Below are 20,379 nucleotides of genomic sequence, written 5' to 3'. Positions count from 1 at the left end.
ACTTTTAAAGTTCCTGTAATCTTGGGTGTTGGTTTTGTCTGATTCTGTGTGTGTAGCTACTGTGTGTTTATTGGGTTCTGGCACATATCACTCACCAATGGTGCGGTTTGAAGGACCTAATTTTTGTTTTCAATTTGTCTGTTTTGATTTTTATTTTCTGAAGGTTGTTGACAGAGTATGATTTTTTTATTTTTAGTTTGGGTTTTGATTTTGTTGGTTCGTTTGTTTGTTTTGAGAGAGAGAGAGAAGGTGAAGTTGAGTGGGTAAGGAGATGGGGAAGGTCTGGGAAGAAATGAGAGGGGAAAGAATATGATCAAAATGTATGGTATGAAAAAAATTAAAGAAATTAGCAATGATATAATAGAATTTTATAATTAAAATAAAGATTTATTGAAATTAATAAGAATAATGACTGAAAACAGCTCTTCCTCCCTTCTTCCACCAAATCCTGGGAATGAAATTTCAGCCCTTGAGATGTGGACAGTGGTAAGTGTGCAGTAGGGCACTGGAGAAAGATGGCGGAGCTTCATGCTCCATGCTTCTGGCCATGGGTCTCTGCCTAGACTCTTAAGGAGCAAAGAAACATAAACTTGGTGTCTATGGATGAAGCTACTCCTCCTCTTCATCCTTCTAGGTCCTCCTCTTCTTCATACAGAGTTATCCTATGCTTAACAATGAAACAGCACAATGCTCTGAGGTTTTAATGCCAGTTACTGCTCTTTCTGCAATCTGCACCTATCTATATGACATTGACACACTTTTCTTCTGTAATTATTGAATTCTGATTTTTTTTGTGTTTAATCCAAATCAATATTTAAATCTTCTTTCTCTTTATAACATCAATAAATGTATTTGGAAGTTTCTAATGACTTCTGGAACTTTCCTACTGTATTATCTTAGTGTGTTAGCTTATACAGGAGATGAACTTCTCTCTCTCTCTTCCTTTTATTGAAAATAGATCCTTTTCCTCACATAATATAACCTGAATATGGTTTCCTTTCTGCTACTCCTTCCCACTTCCCTTCCCATCTGGATCCATTCCCTTTCTGTCTCTGGTTATAAAATAAATCTAAGGGATTATGATATAGTATAGGATAAATTTAAAATTAATACATTAGAATTGGATAATACAAACAGAAGAAAAAGAACCCAAGGAAAACCACAAGGATCAGAGACCCTCTCATTTGAACACTCAGGAATCTGCTGCAGGAAGAAGTGATAACGACTGAGCAAGGAAGGCACTGATTTATATAACAGAATGTCATTAGGAGTCATTTTATTGCTATGTTTTGTTTTTGTGGTTGTTTGTTTGTTTGTTTGTTTAGAACAGTAGTATTTGGTTTTACCCTAGGCCCCTGGGCTATCTAGTCTCAGGTTTTAGGTCACTCAAGCAGTGTCAAGTTTGGTTTCCAACTTGAGGGGCAGGCCTTAAGTCAAATCAGATACTCATTGGTTATCCCAAAAGATAAAGGGTTTGTGGCTGGCTTGGTGTTTATTTTCTCATTTGGTAGCGTGCAGAGTAGCCTCCTGGACCAAAGACACTAGAATGTAGGAGTAAAGGCTCTATGTGGGTACCAGCTCGACTTTTCCACATTCAAAGAGTTGAGTAAGGGGCCTTGCTGTCAATTTGCAGAGTGCCATCTATAGTCTTGGCAACTGCCTGGGTTGTTTGCAGGTTCCATGGAAACCCTTTGACCAACAACTCAATTAAATATAACCCAGTCATGGTACTGGAAGCTTCATTTAGTGACAAGAAATGTCCAGTTAAGGATCTGTCTCCCACATTTGAGGAACTTGTCTGACTCCATTTTGAAGGCAGGAGCCATTGTGCTATATTGTTTAAAATGTTTCCATTTACTGTAGAAGCTGAGTTACTGTTTTTAAGTCTGTTCCTTGGAGCCTGACCTGTCCCAACCCATGAACTTGACTTGTGTTTGAGAACGCCCTGACCCTCCTTGGCCTTCCTTAGTCACATGACAACCACATGGTGGGTTTTTTTGTTGTTGTTGTTGAGAGTTTTCTGTATTTCTTCATTACTCCATCATCTCTCTTATATAAATCTACTTTGCAACTACTTGTGATTTTACTCCTTACAAGGGGCCCAAGAAATAGGCTGTCCACTTTAACCAGACTTAGGAGGCAGTCGCTGGCCAGCTCTTGGGTACATCCCAATAAAAATCAAACTTGCTTCAAATTTGACTGAAAATTGTGGGAGTGATCATATTCTTGCCTGGTAGGATTAACACATTATTTGGTGATTTCATTTAGATCAACTTTATATATGTATTTATTTTAGTAAGCTACTACTGTATCAAATTTCCATACTACCCCTCAAGTGACACTTCATTTTAGCTGTCTCTCCTCATATTCCCTCCATGGTCCCACTCTCTCCTCCGCACTTGATACTCTCTTTCCAGGCCCCTCATCCATCCATAACTATCTATTCTATTTTCTTTTCCTAACAATATCTGTCTGTACCCCACCCCTGTCCCTTACTGTATACCTAACCTCTGTGTTTCTACAATCATAGCTTGATTATCATTGACTTCAGAACGAATATATACATATAAGTTAATACATACCATATTTATCTTCCTGTGTCTGGGTTACCCCACTCAGGATGATTTTTTTCTAGTTCCATCCATTTACCTGAAGATTTCATTTTCTTAACATCTCAGTAATACTCCATTGCGAAAATGAACCACGTTTTCTTTATTCATTCTTCTGTTGAGGGGTATCTAGGTTGGTTTTGGTTTCTGTATATCATGAAAGAGCACCAGTGAACATGGCTGAGCCAGTGTTGCTGTGGTAGAATGGAGCATCCTTCAGGTATATGCCCAAGAGCGATATGGCTGGATCCTGAGTGCAGATCAATTCCCATCTTCCCAAGGAACCACCACACTGATTTCTATAGTGGCTATACGAGTTTGCACTCCCACAAGCAATGGACTAGCGTTCCCCTAAATCCACATCCTCAACCATAAGCTGTCATCTGTTTATTAATCTTAGCCATTCTGGTGGGTGTAAGATGAAATCTCAGAGTAGTTTTGATTTGCATTTCTCTGATGACTAAGGATATTGAAACTTTAAATGTTTCTCAACCATTTGTTTCCTCTTATGAAAAGAATTTTTTTTAGTTCTTTATATATTTTGGGTCTCAGTCTTCTATTGGATATAGAGTTGGTAAAAAATCTTTTCCCATTCTTTAGTCTGCCACTTTGTCCAAACGACAGTGTCCTTAGCCATACAGAAGCATTTCAGTTTCATGAATTCCAATTTATTGTAGATCTTAGTGCCTATACTAATGGCGCTCTGTTTAGAAATTCTTTTCCATGGGTTGGGGATTTAGCTCAGTGGTAGAGCGCTTGCCTAGCAAGCTCAAGGCCCTGGGTTCAATCCTCAGCTCAAAAAAAAAAAAAGAAAGAAAGAAAGAAAGAAAGAAAGAAAGAAAGAAAGAAAGAAAGAAAGAAAGAAAAAGGAATTATTTTCCTGTGCCAGTGAGGTCAAGGCTATTTCTCGTCTATCAGGTTCAGTGTATCTGGTTTTATGCTGAGGTCTTTGATCCATTTGGGATTGAGTTTTGGACAGGATGATAAGTATTATACTGAATAGATATGGAGAGATTAGACAACTTTGTCTTGTTCCTGATTTTAGCAGAATTGCTTTGAGTTTCTCCCCATTTAGGTTGATGTTGGCTGTCTGCTTACTACAAACTGCCTTTACTATGTTGAGGTATGTCCCTTGTATCCCTAATCTCTGCAGGACTTTTTTTCATGAAGGGGTGTTGAATTTTGCCACAGGCCTTTTCTAATGGAATGATCATGTGGTTTTTGTCTTTCAGTCTGTTTAGATGGTGGATTACATTTATCAGTTTACATATGTTGAACCATCCCTGAATTTCTGGAATGAAGTCTACTTGATCATGATGGATGATCTTTTGATATGTTCTTGGATTCCATTTGCAAGTATTTTATTGAGAATATTTACAACTATGTCCATAAGGAAAATTGGTCTGTAATTCTCTTTCTTTGTTGGGTCTTAATATGGTTTGGTTATCAGGCCAACTGGTCTCATTAAACAAATTTGACAATGTTCCTTTTGTTTCTAGTTTATGGAATAATTTGAGTATTGGTGTTAACTCTGAAAGTCTAATAGAATTCCCCACTAAAACTATCTGGCCCTGGTCTGTTTTGGGTTGGGAGACTTTCAATGACTTTATATTCCACTAGGGGTAATAGGTCTGTTTAAATTGCCTACTAGATCTTGATTTAGCTTTAGTAAGTGATATGTATCTAGAAAATTTTTTCATTTCTTCAGAGTGCAGGTTTTTGAAGTATGACCTGATGATTGTCTGCATTTCCTCAGTGTTGTTGTTATGTCCCCTTTTTCATTTCTAATTCTGTTAATTTGGATATTATCTTTCCACCTTTTAATTCACTTAGACAAGGGTTTGTCAATCTTATTGATTTTCTCAATGAATCAAACTTCTTTCATTTATTTGTTGTTGTTTCTGTTTTATTAATTTTAGCACTCATTTTGATTATTTCTTGTCATTTACTCCCTTTGAGTGTTTCTTCTCTTCCTCCTCCTCTTCCTCCTCTTCCTCCTCCTCCTCCTCCTCCTCCTCCTCCTCCTCCTCTTCTTCTTCTTCTAGAGATTTCAGGCATATTATAAAGATATCTCCATTTTTTTATAATGTAGGCACTTAGTGCTATGAATTTGCCTCTTACAACCTCCTTCATTGTGTCCCAGAAGTTTGGGTATGCTATGCATTCATTGTCATTCAATTCTAGAAAGTCTTTAATTTCTTTATGTCTGTTTCCATGAGTTTGTGAGTTTTCTGTTGCTTCTGTTTTTGTTGATGTCCAGCTTTAATTCATGGCGACTGGATAGGATGCAGGGTGTTTTTTCAATTTTCTTATATCTATTGAGACTTTCATTGAATCCTAATATGTGGTCAATTTTGGAGAAAGTTCCATGAGGTGCAGAAAAGAAGGCATATTGTTTTGTGTTTGGATAAAATATTCTGCAAATATCTGCTAAACCCATTTGGTTTATAACTTCAGTTAACTCCAGCATTTCTCTGTTTAGTTTTTGTCTGGATGATGACCTGTCTATTTATGAGAATGGGGTATTAAAGTCTCCCACTATCATTGTGTGAATGTCAGTATGTGATTTAAACTGTAGTAGTGTTTATTTTACAAATTTGGGTGCCCTTGTGTTTGGCACATAGATATTAAGAATTGAACTGTCGCTCTTGGTGAATTTTTCCTTTGATGAGTATATAGTGTCCTTCCCTGTCTCTTCTGATTAATTTTGGATTGAAGTCTATTTTGTCAGATACTGAAATGGCCACACCAGCTTACTTCTTAGGTCCATTTGTTTGGAAGACCTTTTTTCATCCTTTTACCCTGAGGTGATGTCTAGCCTTGATGTTAAGGTGTGCTTCTTGGATGCATCAAAAGGATGGATCCTGTTCTCATATCTATTCTGTAAGTCTATCTTTCTTATTGGGAATTGAGACCATTGATGGGGGTAATGCTGCTTCTGCTGGTGTTGTGTGAGTGTGTTTCCTCTCTTTTAATGCTCTGCCTGAGATTGCTTATGTCCTGTGTTTTCTTGTATGTAAATAACTTCTTTAGGTTGGAGTTTTTCTTCTAGTGCCTTCTGTAGGGCTAGAATAGATAGATAGTGCTTAATTTAGTTTTATCATGGAATATCTTTTTTTCTCCTTCTATTGTAAGTGAATATTTTGCTGGGTATAGTAGTCTGGGCTGGTATTAGAATTCTGCAGCCACTCCATGTGCAGTTCAGTAGCTAAGCAAGGGGTCTTGATCTTATGTCATCCGTGTGCCGCGTGATTGTGCAAATGTGCACAGCATGGTCATGAAATCAGCACATACATGGCTCTATAAGCCCACCTGTGCATGTACACGGGAATCCTTAAAAAGCCGGACATAGACTCCGCTTCTCTCCTCTCTGCTCTCTCCTCCTCCCCCTTCTCTCTCTTCCACACGTGCTTCTTCCCCAGGCCTGATTCTTTTGTCCCCTGCTTCCTCCTAATAAAGCTCTGGGTTTTGTTGTGTCTCATGACCTTTGCACCCAGTAACAGCACCACTTATCGTTGTTTAAAACAACATTGGCGCCGGGGCACTACAAAACCCAGTATCAGAGCTTTATAAGGAGGAGGGGTGGGGGACAGAAGAACCAGGCCTGGGGAAGAAGCATGTGCAGAGAGCAGGGGTGGGGGGAGGAGAGAGCAGAGAAGAGAGAGGAGGGTCTGTGTTCAGCTTTTTAAGGCACAGGTGGGCTTACAAAACTGCTCCATGCATGTGCAGATGGTGTGACCATGCATAATCACACAGGGTGCACTAATGACATAAGACCCCTTGCTTAGCTGCTGAACTGCTCGTGTGTGGCCATGCAGCTGGAGGAGGCTTTTGTGGTCTCAGAAGCTGTAGAACATCTGTCCAGGCTCTTTTGGCTTTTAGAGTCTCCATTGAGAAGTTGAGTATAATCCTAATAGGTCTACCTTTATATGTTAGTTGGCCTTTTCCCTTGCAACTTTTAATATTCTTTCTTTGATCTATATGTTTAGTACTTTGATTATTATATGCCAAGGGGACTTTCTTTTCTGGTCCAGTCTATTTGGTGTTCTGTATGCTTCATGTACTTTGGTAGGTATCTCCTTCTTTAGGTTAGGAAAATTTTCTTCTATGATTTTGCTGAAAACATTTTCTGTGCCTTTGACCTGGATATTTTTTTCTTTATTTATTCCTATTGTTCTTATATTTAGTCTTTTCATAGCATCCCAGATTTTCTGGATGCTTCATTCCATGAGTTTTTTAGATTTAGCATTTTCTTTGACCAATGTGTCCATTCTTCTACCATGTCTTCAATGCCTGAGATTCTTTTTCATCTCTTATATTTTGTGGGTGAGGTTTATCACTGAGGTTTTTTTCATTTCCAGATTCTTCTACTTGAACTGTTTTTGTTTTTTCTCCCATTTTCCACTGCATGCTTGATTTTTCAAGGATTTCTTTAAAGGATTCACTCACTTCCTTTTTTAGGACCTCTATCATATTCGCAAAGGCAGTTTTAAGGTCCCTTTCTCGTGCTTCAGCCATGTTGTAACACTCAGGGCCTACTGTGGTAGGGTTGCTGGGCTATAGTGGAGACATACTGACCTAGCTGCTATTGATCACAATTTTACACTGGCATTCAAGTCTCTGGGTTTAGGAAGACTGAAATTCTAGGTGCTGGTATCTAGCCTCTCTTTGTTGGGTGAGTGTCTGTTCCTTGGTTTCTGTCACCTTCTCTGGTTGTTAGGAGGGTGTGGTGGTTGTGTGTTTCCTGTTAGGATCCTTGTCTTGAGGGGTCACAGCATGGATATGTGGGTTCACAGGGATGAGTGGAAAGAAGACTCAGAGGCATCTTAAGAATGAAATTAGCTAAGCATGTGAAGGACCTATATAACAAGAAGTTTAAGTCCCTGAAAAAAGAAATTGAAGAAGATGTCAGAAAATGGAAAGATCTCCCATGCTCATAGGTAGGCAGGATTAACATAGTAAAAATGGCGATCTTACCAAAAGCAATCTACAGATTGAAAGCAATCCCCATCAAATTACCAACACAATTCTTCACAGACCTGGAAAGAATAATACTCAACTTCATAAGGAAAAACAAAAAAACCAGGATAGCCAAACAAATCCTGTACAATGAAACAACCTCTGGAGGCATCACAATCCCTGACCTCAAGCTCTACTATAGAGCTACCGTAATAAAAACAGCTTGGTACTGGCATAAAAACCAACATGTGGACCAATGGAATCGAATTGAAGACCCTGACATTAACCCACACACCTATGAACATATAATTTTTGACAAAGAAGCCAAAAATGTACAATGGGGAAAAAAGCAACTTCAACAAATGGTGCTGGCATAACTGGATGTCAATGTGTAGAAGGCTGTAAATAGATCCATATCTGTCACCATGCACAAAACTTAAGTCCAAGTGGATCAAAGACCTCAACATAAATTCAGTTACTCTGAACCTGATAGTAGAGAAGGTAGGAAGTAGTGTTGAATGCATTGGCACAGGAGATCACTTTCTAAATATAACACCAGTAGCACAGACACTGAGAGAAACAATCAATCAATGGGACCTGTTGAAACTGAGAAGCTTTTGTAGAGCAAAGGACATGGTCAACAAGACAAAGCAACAGCCTACGGAATGGGAAAAGGTCTTCACCAACCCCACATCTGACAGAGGACTGATATCCAGAATATATAAAGAACTCAAGAAATTAGACATCAAAATGCCCAACAGTCCAATTAAGAAATGGGCTGTAGAACTAAACAGAGAATTCTCAACAGAGGAAGCTCAAATGACTGAAAGACATTTAAGGAATTGCTCAACATCCCTAATTATCCGGGAAATGCAAATCAAAACAACTCTGAGATACCACCTTACACCTGTCAGAATGGCTAAGATCAAAAACACAGAAGACAGCTTATGCTGGAGAGGATGTGGAACAAAGGGAACTCTCCTCCACTGTTGGTGGGAATGCAAGCTTGTACAGCCACTTTGGAAATCAATATGGCGCTTCCTTAGAAAATTGGGAATCCATCTCCCCCAAGACCCAGCTGTAGTACTCTTGGACATATACCCAAGGAATGCTCAGTCATAACACAAGGGCATTTGCTCAGCTATGTTCATATCAGCATTGTTTGTAATAGCCAGAACCTGGAAACAACCTAGATGCCCTTCAACTGAAGAATGGATAAAGAAAATATGGTACATATACACAATGGAGTACTACTCAGCAGAGAAAAACAATGACATCATGAGGTTTGCAGGCAAATGGATGGATCTAGAAAAAATCATCCTGAGTGAAGTAACCCAGACTCCGAAAGACAAACATGGTATGTACTCACTCATAGGAGGATACTAGATGTAAAACAAAGAGGACTAGACTGCTACTCACAACTCCAGGGAGGCTACCTAGAAAACGGGACCCTAGGAAAGACCCGGGGATTGCCCAATGACAGAGAAATGGATGAGATCTACATGAACAACCTGGACGACAGTGGGAGTAATGAAGGGTAAGGTTTGAGGGAAAGAAAGCTTAGGGGAGCAGGAGATCCCAGCTGGATCAAGAACAGAAAGGGAGAATGAGGAATAACAGACCATGATAAACAAAGACCACATGAGAACAGGAAGAAGCAAAGTGCTAGAGAGGTCCTCAGAAATCCACAATGATACATCCTCTGTAGACTGCTAGCAATGGTCAAGAGAAAGCCTGATCTGACCTAGTCTGGTGATCAGATGGCCAAAAACCTTAACTGTCATGCTGGAACTAATTGAATAGCTTGAACTGTTTGGGAGGCATCCAGGCAGTGGGACCCAGACCTGTCCTTAGTGCATGAGCTGGCTGATTGGAGCCTGGGGCATGCAGGGACACTTTGCTCAGCCTAGAAGGAGGGGACTGGACCTGCCTGTACTGAATCTACCAGGCTGAGCTGAATCCCCAGGGGAGATGGGAATGGAGGAGAGGGGAGGAGGGAAAGGTGGGGGTGGGGGCGGGAGGGGGGAGGACAGGGGAACCCATGGCTGATGTGTAAAATTAAAACACAAATATAATAAAAAATAAATTTAAAAAAGAATGAATTTAGCCTTTCTCGGTTGCAGGGGTGTTCAGGCTCTAGGGGCTGAAGCACTTTCCCTTTGCCCAGGGTATTTTTATTTTCCTCAGTACTCACACTTTAGTGAGTTGATCTTCATAAGCTCAAAACAACCCGAAAGGAGCTCCCAACAATACAATGCCAACGCCAATTCCTCAATTCGTCGGGTACCACGGTTTTCCTGGTTTCCTGAACCAAGTTTTGCATAGGCCTTTGTATCCTCGGGAGACTCTGAGACAAGATTCACACAGGGTGACAAGAGAAACCAAAGGTGTCAGCTACACCAAAGATGGACTGGGGCTAGGTGCTACTCTCTGGAGCCAGACTAGGTGTAGCCCAGCAGTAATGCCACCACAGATCCTGATAGGTGTGGGCACTGGGTTTCCAGGCAAAATGTGTTTCTAGGTATTGAGAACTAACATGTAGGAATAGGGATTGAGTAGGAGGAGATAGATGCTGAGGATCCACAGATGGGAGGAAAGTAGGGTGTTCCACCAGGATCCACTTAGTTCCCTGGAAATGGGGGCAGAGAGTGCAGAGAGGCCACAGCATAAGGTCTGCTACAGAGCTGGGGATGAGACTTGGGGACTGGACTTGGAGGAGTGGAAGGGAGAGGTGAAGATCCACAGTGGACTTTCCTGCTTGGCTGGCTGGAGTGACCTGTGGATTCCCAGGGAGTGCCTGCTGGGGTTAGGGGCTGGGGTAAAGCACTGAGTCGGGGGAGGAGAGATAGGAGAGGAAGATCTGTGTGGTCCACTGGTGACGGGGGCAGAAGGGAAATGGAGGCCACAGGATGTGGTCTGCACCGGGGATGAGCCTGGGGGTTGGTGTTGGAGGAACCAAGGTAGAACCAAAGAGCTACAGTTCCCTACCTGCATCCCCAGTTAGAGTAGCCAGTTGATAAACTTTAAAAAAAAAAAATAGTAACAATAACAAACCAAGCTCATGACTTTGACCAAACAAAATTCAGCACGTCAAATAATAAGGGGAAACAGATAGAGCGAGGTTTCACACGAAACTGTCCCAAAGTTCATGTGCGGAGTCACCCTGGTTCACTAGCAGCCGCAGCACACTGAGGAGTTAGCTGCCTGCAAAGAGATAAGGCACAGGCACACAGTTCAGGGAGCAGCACCAGGGGTCACTCAACAGAAATACAGAGACCCCAGAAAGCCGCCACCGAGAGAGTCCCAGAGTGCAAGCCAGAGCCCATGGCACAGAGAGCAAGGGTCTGCCACCAAAGGTAAGGGGGCATCATGTGGGACAGTGTCTAGACAAGAAATTTGACAGCTAGTCCATCATTAAGGGGCACAGATTCAGTACCCCAAATGAGGCTTCTAAGTTCCTCAAACTTATCTTTAATAAACCACAGGTGGGGAAGGGCCTTGAGGACAAGGTGTGGGAGGAGGTGATAGTCGGGCCCAGGAGGTACCTGCGCCATTTTCCATCAGCCCCAGTTGCTACACCAGGCACATTGTCCCACAGACCCTCACCAGAGACTGGAGGCAGAGGGAAGTGTTTTGCTAACCTGCTCAGTTCATCATGGTTATAGTGCTCAATACTGTTTGCTATTTAAGAGGATCTATGGGCCCTGCTCTAGCTTTTTCTTCCTCTTCCATCTTTTATTACCACATGTCAATTTTACAAAGTAGTGGAAACTTCTTTATATGCATAGATCACATTTTGATCGTATTTACCCTCTCCTTACCCTGTCCCTCCTGCACACACACCCCAGTCATATCTCCTCCATGTTTCTAACAGCCCCCTCTACTGCCATGTCTCCCTGTCTCCAAAATCCACACTTGAAAGAAAGCATGTGGCATTTGCCTTTCTGAGACTGGTTTATTTCATCTCTCCTGATGATCTCCATTCCAGACATTTTCCTGTAAACAACATAATTTTCTCTTCTTATAAAACTAGTACATTTCAGCTCACTCTGGCATGGTGGCATATGTCTGAAATCCCAACACTAAAGACAGAGAAGAGGATTAAGAATCCAAAGTCATCCTTAGCAACATAGAGAGTTAGAGTCCTCTCTGAGCTGCCTGAGATCCTGTCTCAAAAAAAAAGTAAATAAAAATAATGCATTTCCATTATAGAAAAAGTGAGTAGTATAAAGATGTCAGTAAGGGCTACATAAAATTACCTCTTCTTTCTGGTTATTGCCCGTTCCCCCTCACAAAATTAGAATTAAATGATATTAATAACAATATAACTATTATTATAATTTCTCCACTCACTATAAGAGAATACAAGCTTCTGCATGCCATTAAGTAGAACTTTAAAATAAACTTGTCTTACTGGCTAGACAGCACATCATTCCATGCCTATATCATGTTCTATATTGCTGAAGATATGGAAAATCTGGAAGGTTTACTAAGAGTGTCTCATATCGGCCCCTGCCTAGCATTGGAATAAGCTTTTCTGGCAGGCACTCTCAGGATCTGTGACATCCAAGTGTGTCCTTCCCTCTAAATTCCGGATCTGTGAGGTTTTGTGTGGACGCCAGCAAATCTACTTTTTGCAATCCTGTACTTGGGGATCCTCTGGGGGTTCAGTGTCTCCCTTCACCTGCTTCTCTTACACAGAGAGCAACACATAGTCCAAATCTTGGCGAAAGGATCTGGCTGCCTGCAGACACTTTTGTCAAAAGGTGATACCGCCTCCTCCCAGCATAACCCTGATGAAATATCCAGACTCGGTGGAGACAACAAAAATGCTTCCAAAATACCCTTTCAGGAGTGACACTAAGACAACCTGGAGGAGCTGAGGTCAGGATTGCTCTGGTCTCCCACAAAGTCAAGAGCAACTAAATTGGTTTCTCAGTTGGGGGCGAGGGTGTTTCTGACCCAGCTGCGACAGTCACTGCCTGCCCAGAGAATCGGTGTGTGGGGCTTATGCAAGAAGGAGATAGGAAATACCCAAAATTAATGTCCCAACGCCCCAGAGGAGAAAAAAATGTAACTGACAGAAATGTAATGGTCAAAACAGATGCAACCATCTATAGACATTGTGAAATATATCAACAGTCTTACTTGTTCAAACCACAATTTTTACTAAAATAAAAACATTTTAAAGATATGTACTCCAATATACTATGATAGCCCCTTTCCAGTCAAATGCTCTCTCCAACACCCACCCTATAGCGAAACAGACTTTTAAATATATATGCATATATAATGCAAAATATACTCATTTGGAAAATCCATAGATTCTATGCATACCGTTGAAAGAATACTTATGAAGCAATTGCTGCATTTTATGTCAGTAGGTGGAGCCTTTTCCCAGAAATCCTCCAACCCTAGAAGTACCACCATTCTGGCTTGATGCAGCCTTCCTGCTTTTTTATGTACTTTTCTCCTGTGTGTGAACGTTTCTTTGTAAAGTCACACTTTTGAGCTTTATATACACATGACCATAGTGAGTGTTTTCTTCTTGGGTCCTTTCTCATGTTTTCTACATGCGTGGAAGAGACCAATGTTCACTTACATTCATAGTGGTCCTATTATAGAATATTCCACAAGTTACTGTTCCCAAGTGTTCCCAGGCTGAGGCTATCCTAATACCACTGCTCAGAGAGATGCATCTGTGCCCACCTTGGACACAAGCATCTGTTGGGTTTGTATCCAAGGATGGATGGTGATGCTGGTACCTCAGTGTGCTTTAACTTGCTTCTTGGCTGACACCTGATTAGATTAACAACTCTCCAGATGTTTATTAATCAGCTGGATGTCCTGTTTTGAGACATCTATTAAAGCTCATTATTTTGTTTAAAATTTATCTTTCCCACTGCTTTATAGAAGTCTTTTATGTAACTTGATTTGTAAGTCTTCTGCTGGTTATGTATGTTCTAAGACTCTTTCTCGCAATTTTAATACATCAAATTCATTATTTTCCTTATATTGGTTACTTTTATCTATTATGTATAAAATCTTTATCTATGATAATGATATTGATACATCAAGTCTTTGTTTACACTTAACCCATATTCTCCCCCTAGAAAGAATTTTTGATGGGGCATAAAGTTTTATCTTTTCCACATAGAAAATATGTGCCCCTGAAGGACACTGAAGAGGCTTGTGCTTTATACATACCATTTCTCTCTATCAGGGAGAAGAAAGTGTTAGTCTTTATTTTGTCAGAGGATCCAACCTTTATCACAAATTAAATGTTATCCAGTAGCCATGTCACCCTGACCATGCCCATCTCATCTGATCTTTTAAGCTGAGCATAGTTGGGCCTGGGAAGTACCTGGGTGAGAGACAAATTGCATTACAAGGTGTGTTAGTGTCTGACTGTGTGGGGATCTAAAAAAAAAAAAAAAAAAGAATTAATTAATCCCCACAGATTGTTCTCTGAACTCGATTCATATGCTGTGGCACACATGAGCACACACACACACACATGAAAATAATCCTACAAAATATTTCTCAAGAATAATGAAGCTACATGTCAACTTTGGGAAAACTAACTTTTTTTTTTGATGTTGCCTTTCAGTTCATATACATGGAATCCCTGTGTGTAAGTCCTCTAAATGTTCTTCGTTCAGTTTTATAATCTTCAGCAAAAAGGTATCACATATATTCTTTTAGGTTTTCATTTAGTTATTAATGAATGTCCAAGCAATTAAATACTAACTTATTAATTTTTCATTTTCTAAGGCTATTACTATATATGTTAAAAAATACGATTGATTTAATATATATTTTCTATCCAGCCACTCTACTAGGCTCCTTCCTATATCAGTGACGGCAATTTAGCTGTAGATCCTTTTAGATTCTCTCTATACTTATTGACCACAATTGTTACAGTTTGGTTTTCTCCTTCCTGGTCTCTAAGCCTTTCACTTCTCTTTCCTGTCTAACTAGCTAAAACCGTTAGCATAACAAGGAAGGCAATAGATGGCAACTTGTACCCAGATATTTTTATATTGTTTTGCTCTGAAAGAAAAAGCTTTTGATGTTTCACTGTCAATTATAATTAGTGTGGAATTTTATGGAATCCAATTAAAGATATTCTTTTTTGTTTCTAGTTTGCTGTAAAAAAAATTCAGTGAATATGAATTTTAGCAAATGCTTGGGCAGTTTTTCCTTTTGTTTTTGCTTCATGTGCACAATAATGCTTCTCTGCAGGGGTAACCACATACTCCTAGGATAAACTCAACTTTCTCATGATGTAGCTTTTTGTTAGTTGATGTAATTTGATGTGTATTGATATTCAAAAGTAGTATTGCCCTATTAATGCTCCTTTGCCATATGGTATGACTTTGGCTGAACATTTAATTTGGATAGAGACTGCATCTTCTGACATACTAAGGTTTTATCTTCTTTTCTCCCTGATAAATTATATTTATAAAGCACAAGTTTCTAGTGTCCTACATAGACACATATTTTCTGTGTGGAAAAAATAAAATCTGACATTTTTATTCATACTACATTAAAAAATTCTTTCTAGGGAGAACATGGGGCCAAGTGCAAAGAAGGTTTTGAAAAATGTGTCCATACCTTCATCATAGATAAAGATTATTATTTTCATTGGATTTGGTATTAAAGATATGCTAATTCCATAAAAGAGATGGGAGCACTAACTGCAGAAGTCATGTACCAGTCTTTGACAATTTTGTTTATGGAAAGTTCATAACTCATGAGTTCAGAACCTCTGCTCAGACACCAGTAGCTTCCGGTCTAGACTCTCACTATTCCTTCAATTTGGGCCTGAAAAGAACGCCTGCACAGGCAGTTCTCAGGCTTTCCATTGTGGGGTTATTTTAAAAGTCATGTTTCTGGTTGTTTTCAGTGGGAAGGTTAACATGAAATCTTTGGTCACTGGTATAAAATGCTGGGTGCGCACCTTTATTTACATAACTGGGTGTATAACTTTCATACCTCTTTTTTTCTGTGTATACAGGCTTTTTATCCTTTTTTTAAAAAAAAAAAAAATCCAGATAACATTTCTAAAGCAAAACAAAATGTTGAGACATCACTGATCCCAGACGCAAAGGTAACAGTGCTGGGGTATTCTCTCTTCCTTCACGCTATTTATCTGATACAAAGAGAGAACATAGATTAGGATGGGATCTGCAGCTCCCAAAATAAGTGGAAAACATATGAGATGAGAGAGGATGCTTAACTCAAGTTAGCCTATCATGCTTCATAGATTAGAAAGTGTACCTGTCAGCAGCTGTTATGCAGAAGTGATACAGGATTGTGGCGGTCTGCTGTGTACACTGAGTCTGATAGATATTTTTTCAATAGGTTTAATAATCCATTGTTTGACCCTGCAGTGATCTCTTGTGCCTCCCCCCCCCCTCCCGTTCATTATTTGACCCCAGCTCTTCAGGATGTACATGTAGCACAATAGTAAACATGACTCGTTTTTTTAAAACTATTATCCCTGAGGCTAAGAATGGAAACTAGTTGACTGGTCTCTTTCACCCAATAATATGAATCCTGAATATCTCCCAGCAAAGGTCAGACAGCTTTCAGCAAGTCAACCTGCTGGGCCTCTGCAGTGTGCAGGGGCCCCTGGAGAACACAAAGAGCTTTGCCAGAATTGGCAAAAAGTCTTCAGTTGAGTCATGATTCCACTGAGAGTGGGCTGGGACTCAGGTGACCCAAGAAAGTCAGTATCAGAGGCTTGATCTGCCCTTTCCTTCTCCAACAGCCCCTCCACAACCTCATGAGTGTGGCCATTCTCTCCACCTTGACAACTTCGAGAAAGAAGTGGGGCAGTAAGGATGAAGGCAGGCAGCTTCGCTCCTCTTCTTCCCTCTGACTCTTTCCTCTCGTCTTTCTTGGCCCATACCTCCCTCCACACAGCATCACTTGTTCACCCTTGTCCTTGGACATTACTAAATACTTGTGAATAAAGAACCCAGAAGGGGGGTTTTAGCTCAGAGGGTAGAGTGATTGTCCATACCAGCACCTCATAAACCTGACATGGCAGTGAATTCCAGCAGTCCCAGAACTCGGGAGTAGAAGCAGGAATATCAGAAGTTCAAGGCCATCCTCAACCATGTAGCCATGTTAAAGCTATCCTGGGCTATGTAAGACTCTCTCTCTCTCTCTCTCTTTCTCTCTCTCTCTCTCTCTCTCTCTCTCTCTTTCTCTGAATGTGTGTGTGTGTGTGTGTGTGTGTGTGTGTGTGTGTGTGTGTGTCTATGAACTGACATTCTTTGAATGTCAACTGATGCTCTAACCCAGAAGGAGAGGGAGTGAAGGAAGTAGCCACCAGTTCCCCTGAATTATTGAGTTTACAATAGACTTGGGACACATTGTTCAAAGACCTCACTCCTCCCTTGGTGTCTGCTTTAGTACACGACTCCGTGGGATGCTGCACTGGCTTGGTTAACTCTCTCTTCTCCTAGATCACTGGCAGTTGGTGTGCAAACCTCCTGGCAAGCCTTGGGTGATGAAACCTGTCACACAAGCAGGAAAGTGGGACCGTGACTTCCCAGCGCCCCCTTCCTTCCTCTCCATAGGGGATAAAAGTCTGGCAGGGAGAAGTACAAGCAGAGACTGACTAGGCAACAGACGGTTCTGGAAAGATGCGGCCACTTCTGCTCCTGCTGGTCTTTGTGCTACTCCGAGGAGATGAGGCAGGTGAGTGATCAACCACACCTCAGAGATCTGATCCTGTATACTAGAACTAGACTGTTGCAGCAACCCTAACTCTGTATTATTGAGCGAGTTATTTGAACATACATTTCCTCAGTTTCCTTATCTATAAAATGGGAGAAATATGAATACTGCTTCATGGCATTGCTATGGCAATTAAATTGATTAATGTATGAGAGAGTCTTGTTATTGTCCCTGATATATAGAAACTACTGTATAAATATTTTCTACAAAAATGTATTCAGCAGCCCATATCAAAGTCCAGAGACAAGAACACAGCTGTAAAGGTCCCATCCACCCATATCTAGATTCCTATCTAGTCCCATGATTCCAGGAATCGGGCTTTGGGATGTGGGATGCTTTTGGATGAAGAGAGTACCAGGGAACAGAGAAATTTCATACCTTGGGAAAGCATCTTTCCTCAATACCTGAGGATGGAGCCAGCCTTGTGTGGAACCAACATCCTTCCCCATTTGGAGAAGGAACACACAAAGGCCTGGGAAGGGGATGAGCCTCCCTTCAAGCTGGGAGTAATCCCTGTAGATCCGTGGAGTATTCTCCCTGCTCCTGATGTCCACAAAGCTCTCCTGTATCACTCCCCACCCCCCTTCCAGCCTTTCTAAAGCCTCCCGCAGGTAAGTGCCAGGTGCTTCCTTGCAGGAAAGATCATTGGAGGCCGAGAAGCCAGGCCCCACTCCCACCCCTACATGGCCTTTCTTCTGATCCAGAGTCCAGAAGGGCTGAGTGCTTGTGGAGGGTTTCTGGTACGAGAAGATTTCGTCATGACAGCAGCTCACTGCTTGGGAAGGTGAGGACCACGAGCTTCCCAGGAGGCCAAAGTTCCCAAAAACGTCTCCCCAGAACCACCTGAAAGTGTGCAATTATAATTAAGTATAATTATAATGAAAGGTTCTGCCTTTAATTCTAGAGATGAGGTGGGCCTGGGAGAGGGAGGCAAGAAGCCAGGGTGATACAGAGAAAAGGGGGATGAAATCAAGAGGTACAGGAGGAGGAGGGAGAAGGCACAGGCTGGGCGCTAACTGTGAACTCAAATCTACTTCTGTTCAATCTTCTGTCCCCAGTTCAGGATTCCTGGGAAACAGCAGCAGGGGTCAGGTGCAGGGCCCTCCCTTGCCCTCCACTCTCTCCAGGTTTCAGTTTTCCTGTCCTTGGGCCATTCATCTGCCCTGCTGAGCTCCTGGTTCTCAGACCTACCTCTATCCCAACTTTTCATTTGCAGCTCCATAAACGTCACCCTGGGGGCCCACAACATCCAGAGGCAAGAAAGGACCCAACAGCACATCACTGTGCTCAGAGCCATCCCACATCCTGATTACGATCCGCAGAACATCCACAATGACATCATGCTGCTGCAGGTACTACCTACCTGGCCTCTGGTTCTCCAGGCTTGCCAGCTCCCCCTCGGGTGTGTGTGTGGCTTTTCTGTGTTCAGGGACTGTTGAGAAGGAAGTCGGGGCAGGGTTCCAGGGTGGTGGTGAGGACACAGAATCCCTGAGTGTTGGTGGGAGATGCCAGCTGAGCTGGAATGTCTACATTCCTCCTGTCAGCTGAGGAGTAGAATCCGGAGGAGTCGAGCCGTGAAGCCCGTGGCTCTGCCTACCGCCAGCAACCGACTTCGGCCTGGGGATTTGTGCACAGTGGCTGGCTGGGGCCGGGTCAGCCAGAGCAGGGGAACAAATGTACTCCAGGAGGTGCAGCTAAGAGTGCAGAGAGACCAAAAGTGCAGTGATCGCTTCATCTCTTATGACAGCCAGACTCAGATCTGTGTGGGAAACCCACGAGAAAGGAAGTCTGCCTTCTTGGTAAGAGTGCAAATAGCATTCCTTGGGACAAGGGGCTCAGGGCTGACAGGATAGCAGGGCCAGTCTCCATGCCTTCAAGCCTGGGGACTAGACCAGACTGGAAAGGGTTTTTCCTCTTCAGGAAGGACAGACAGCAAGCCCCACAATTTACTTCAATGGGGAAGGTGGAGGTACCATGATGGGGCAAGCTGGAGGCAGTAACTTTAGCCGAGCCTGAAGTCCAGCAGCTGAAAGACCCAGCCAGGGGCTTGCCTCCTAGAAGCCCATCAAGTGCCCATCCCACACACACAGGCAACTGAAGGAGCCCAGCAACCCATGCCTTTTCTGGGAGCCGGGCTCATAGGGCAGGGAGAGCCAGAAAGCCTAGCTTCATGTCCTTTCCCTCCTCCTCTGCCCCCAGGGTGATTCTGGTGGCCCTCTGGTATGTAACAATGTGGTCCAGGGCATCGTCTCCTATGGAGACAGGAATGGCATCCCTCCAGCCGTGTTCACCAAGATCCAGAGCTTCCTTCCCTGGATAAAGATGACAATGAGGCGCCTTGCACCATGGGCACCAGGGACCTACTGACTCCCTGTCTGAGGCACAGACCAGCTCCAGGGGATTTCCAGAGCCTTGATTAATATCATATGGAGAGTGTAAATTTTGTTTATTAAATATCATTTAGTAGCATCTTAATTTGTTGAACTCCTATGCCACACAGTGGTTTGATAAACAACAGAAATTAATTTTGCCGTGTTTGAGAGGCTGAGAAGTCCAAAGTCAGAGAGCACCAGGCCTTTGGTGTCTGATGAGGGACTGCTTACAAGATCACAGCTGTCATCTTCCCATGTGCTCAGGTGGTAGAAAGGGCAGGGGATTCCATGGAGCCTCTTCAGTGGGGTGACTACTCACAAGAGTTCCTCTCTTGTAACCCACCTTCTCTCATCTAACCCCTTTCAAATGGGGATGTGATTTCAATGTGTCAGTGTTGAAGATATATTAACCCTCCTTCTCCAGTGACATGAGCCTGGACAGAGTGAAGTTCCTCCAGAAAATGAGTTTTCTTGCCCATGACAAACAAACCCTATCATCTACCCACAGCCTGCGGATGGAGGTGAGCTTCCTCCCTTCCTGAAGCCATAGCCTGCCTTTCTCCCCTTCTCTCTCCCCAGGGCAAGGCTCTCTCTCCCTGAAACCCACCTGTCAGTGCTGGTCTATGCAGACAGATAAGCCTGATCAAAGGACAGAGTTGTAATCCCATGGAAGTCCCCATTTAATT

The 20,379-nt window shown here is 42.2% G+C and overlaps 1 protein-coding gene across 1 annotated transcript; it reads left to right on the top strand.

Moving 5' to 3' along the window:
* The first annotated feature begins 17,227 nt into the window (after nucleotides 1–17,227).
* Nucleotides 17,228–19,688, top strand: LOC118590684 (cathepsin G-like). The gene is made up of 5 exons (XM_036198472.1): nucleotides 17,228–17,282; nucleotides 17,958–18,105; nucleotides 18,538–18,673; nucleotides 18,866–19,120; nucleotides 19,521–19,688. The coding sequence occupies exons 1-5, from the start codon at nucleotides 17,228–17,230 to the stop codon at nucleotides 19,686–19,688; spliced, it is 762 nt and encodes a 253-aa protein (XP_036054365.1).
* Nucleotides 19,689–20,379: the final 691 nt, after the last annotated feature.

This window comes from Onychomys torridus, chromosome 9 (assembly GCF_903995425.1).
Source record: "Onychomys torridus chromosome 9, mOncTor1.1, whole genome shotgun sequence".
Lineage (NCBI taxonomy): Eukaryota > Metazoa > Chordata > Mammalia > Rodentia > Cricetidae > Onychomys > Onychomys torridus.
Note: the sequence above shows the minus strand (reverse complement) of the source record. Positions and strands in the feature narration are given on the sequence as shown.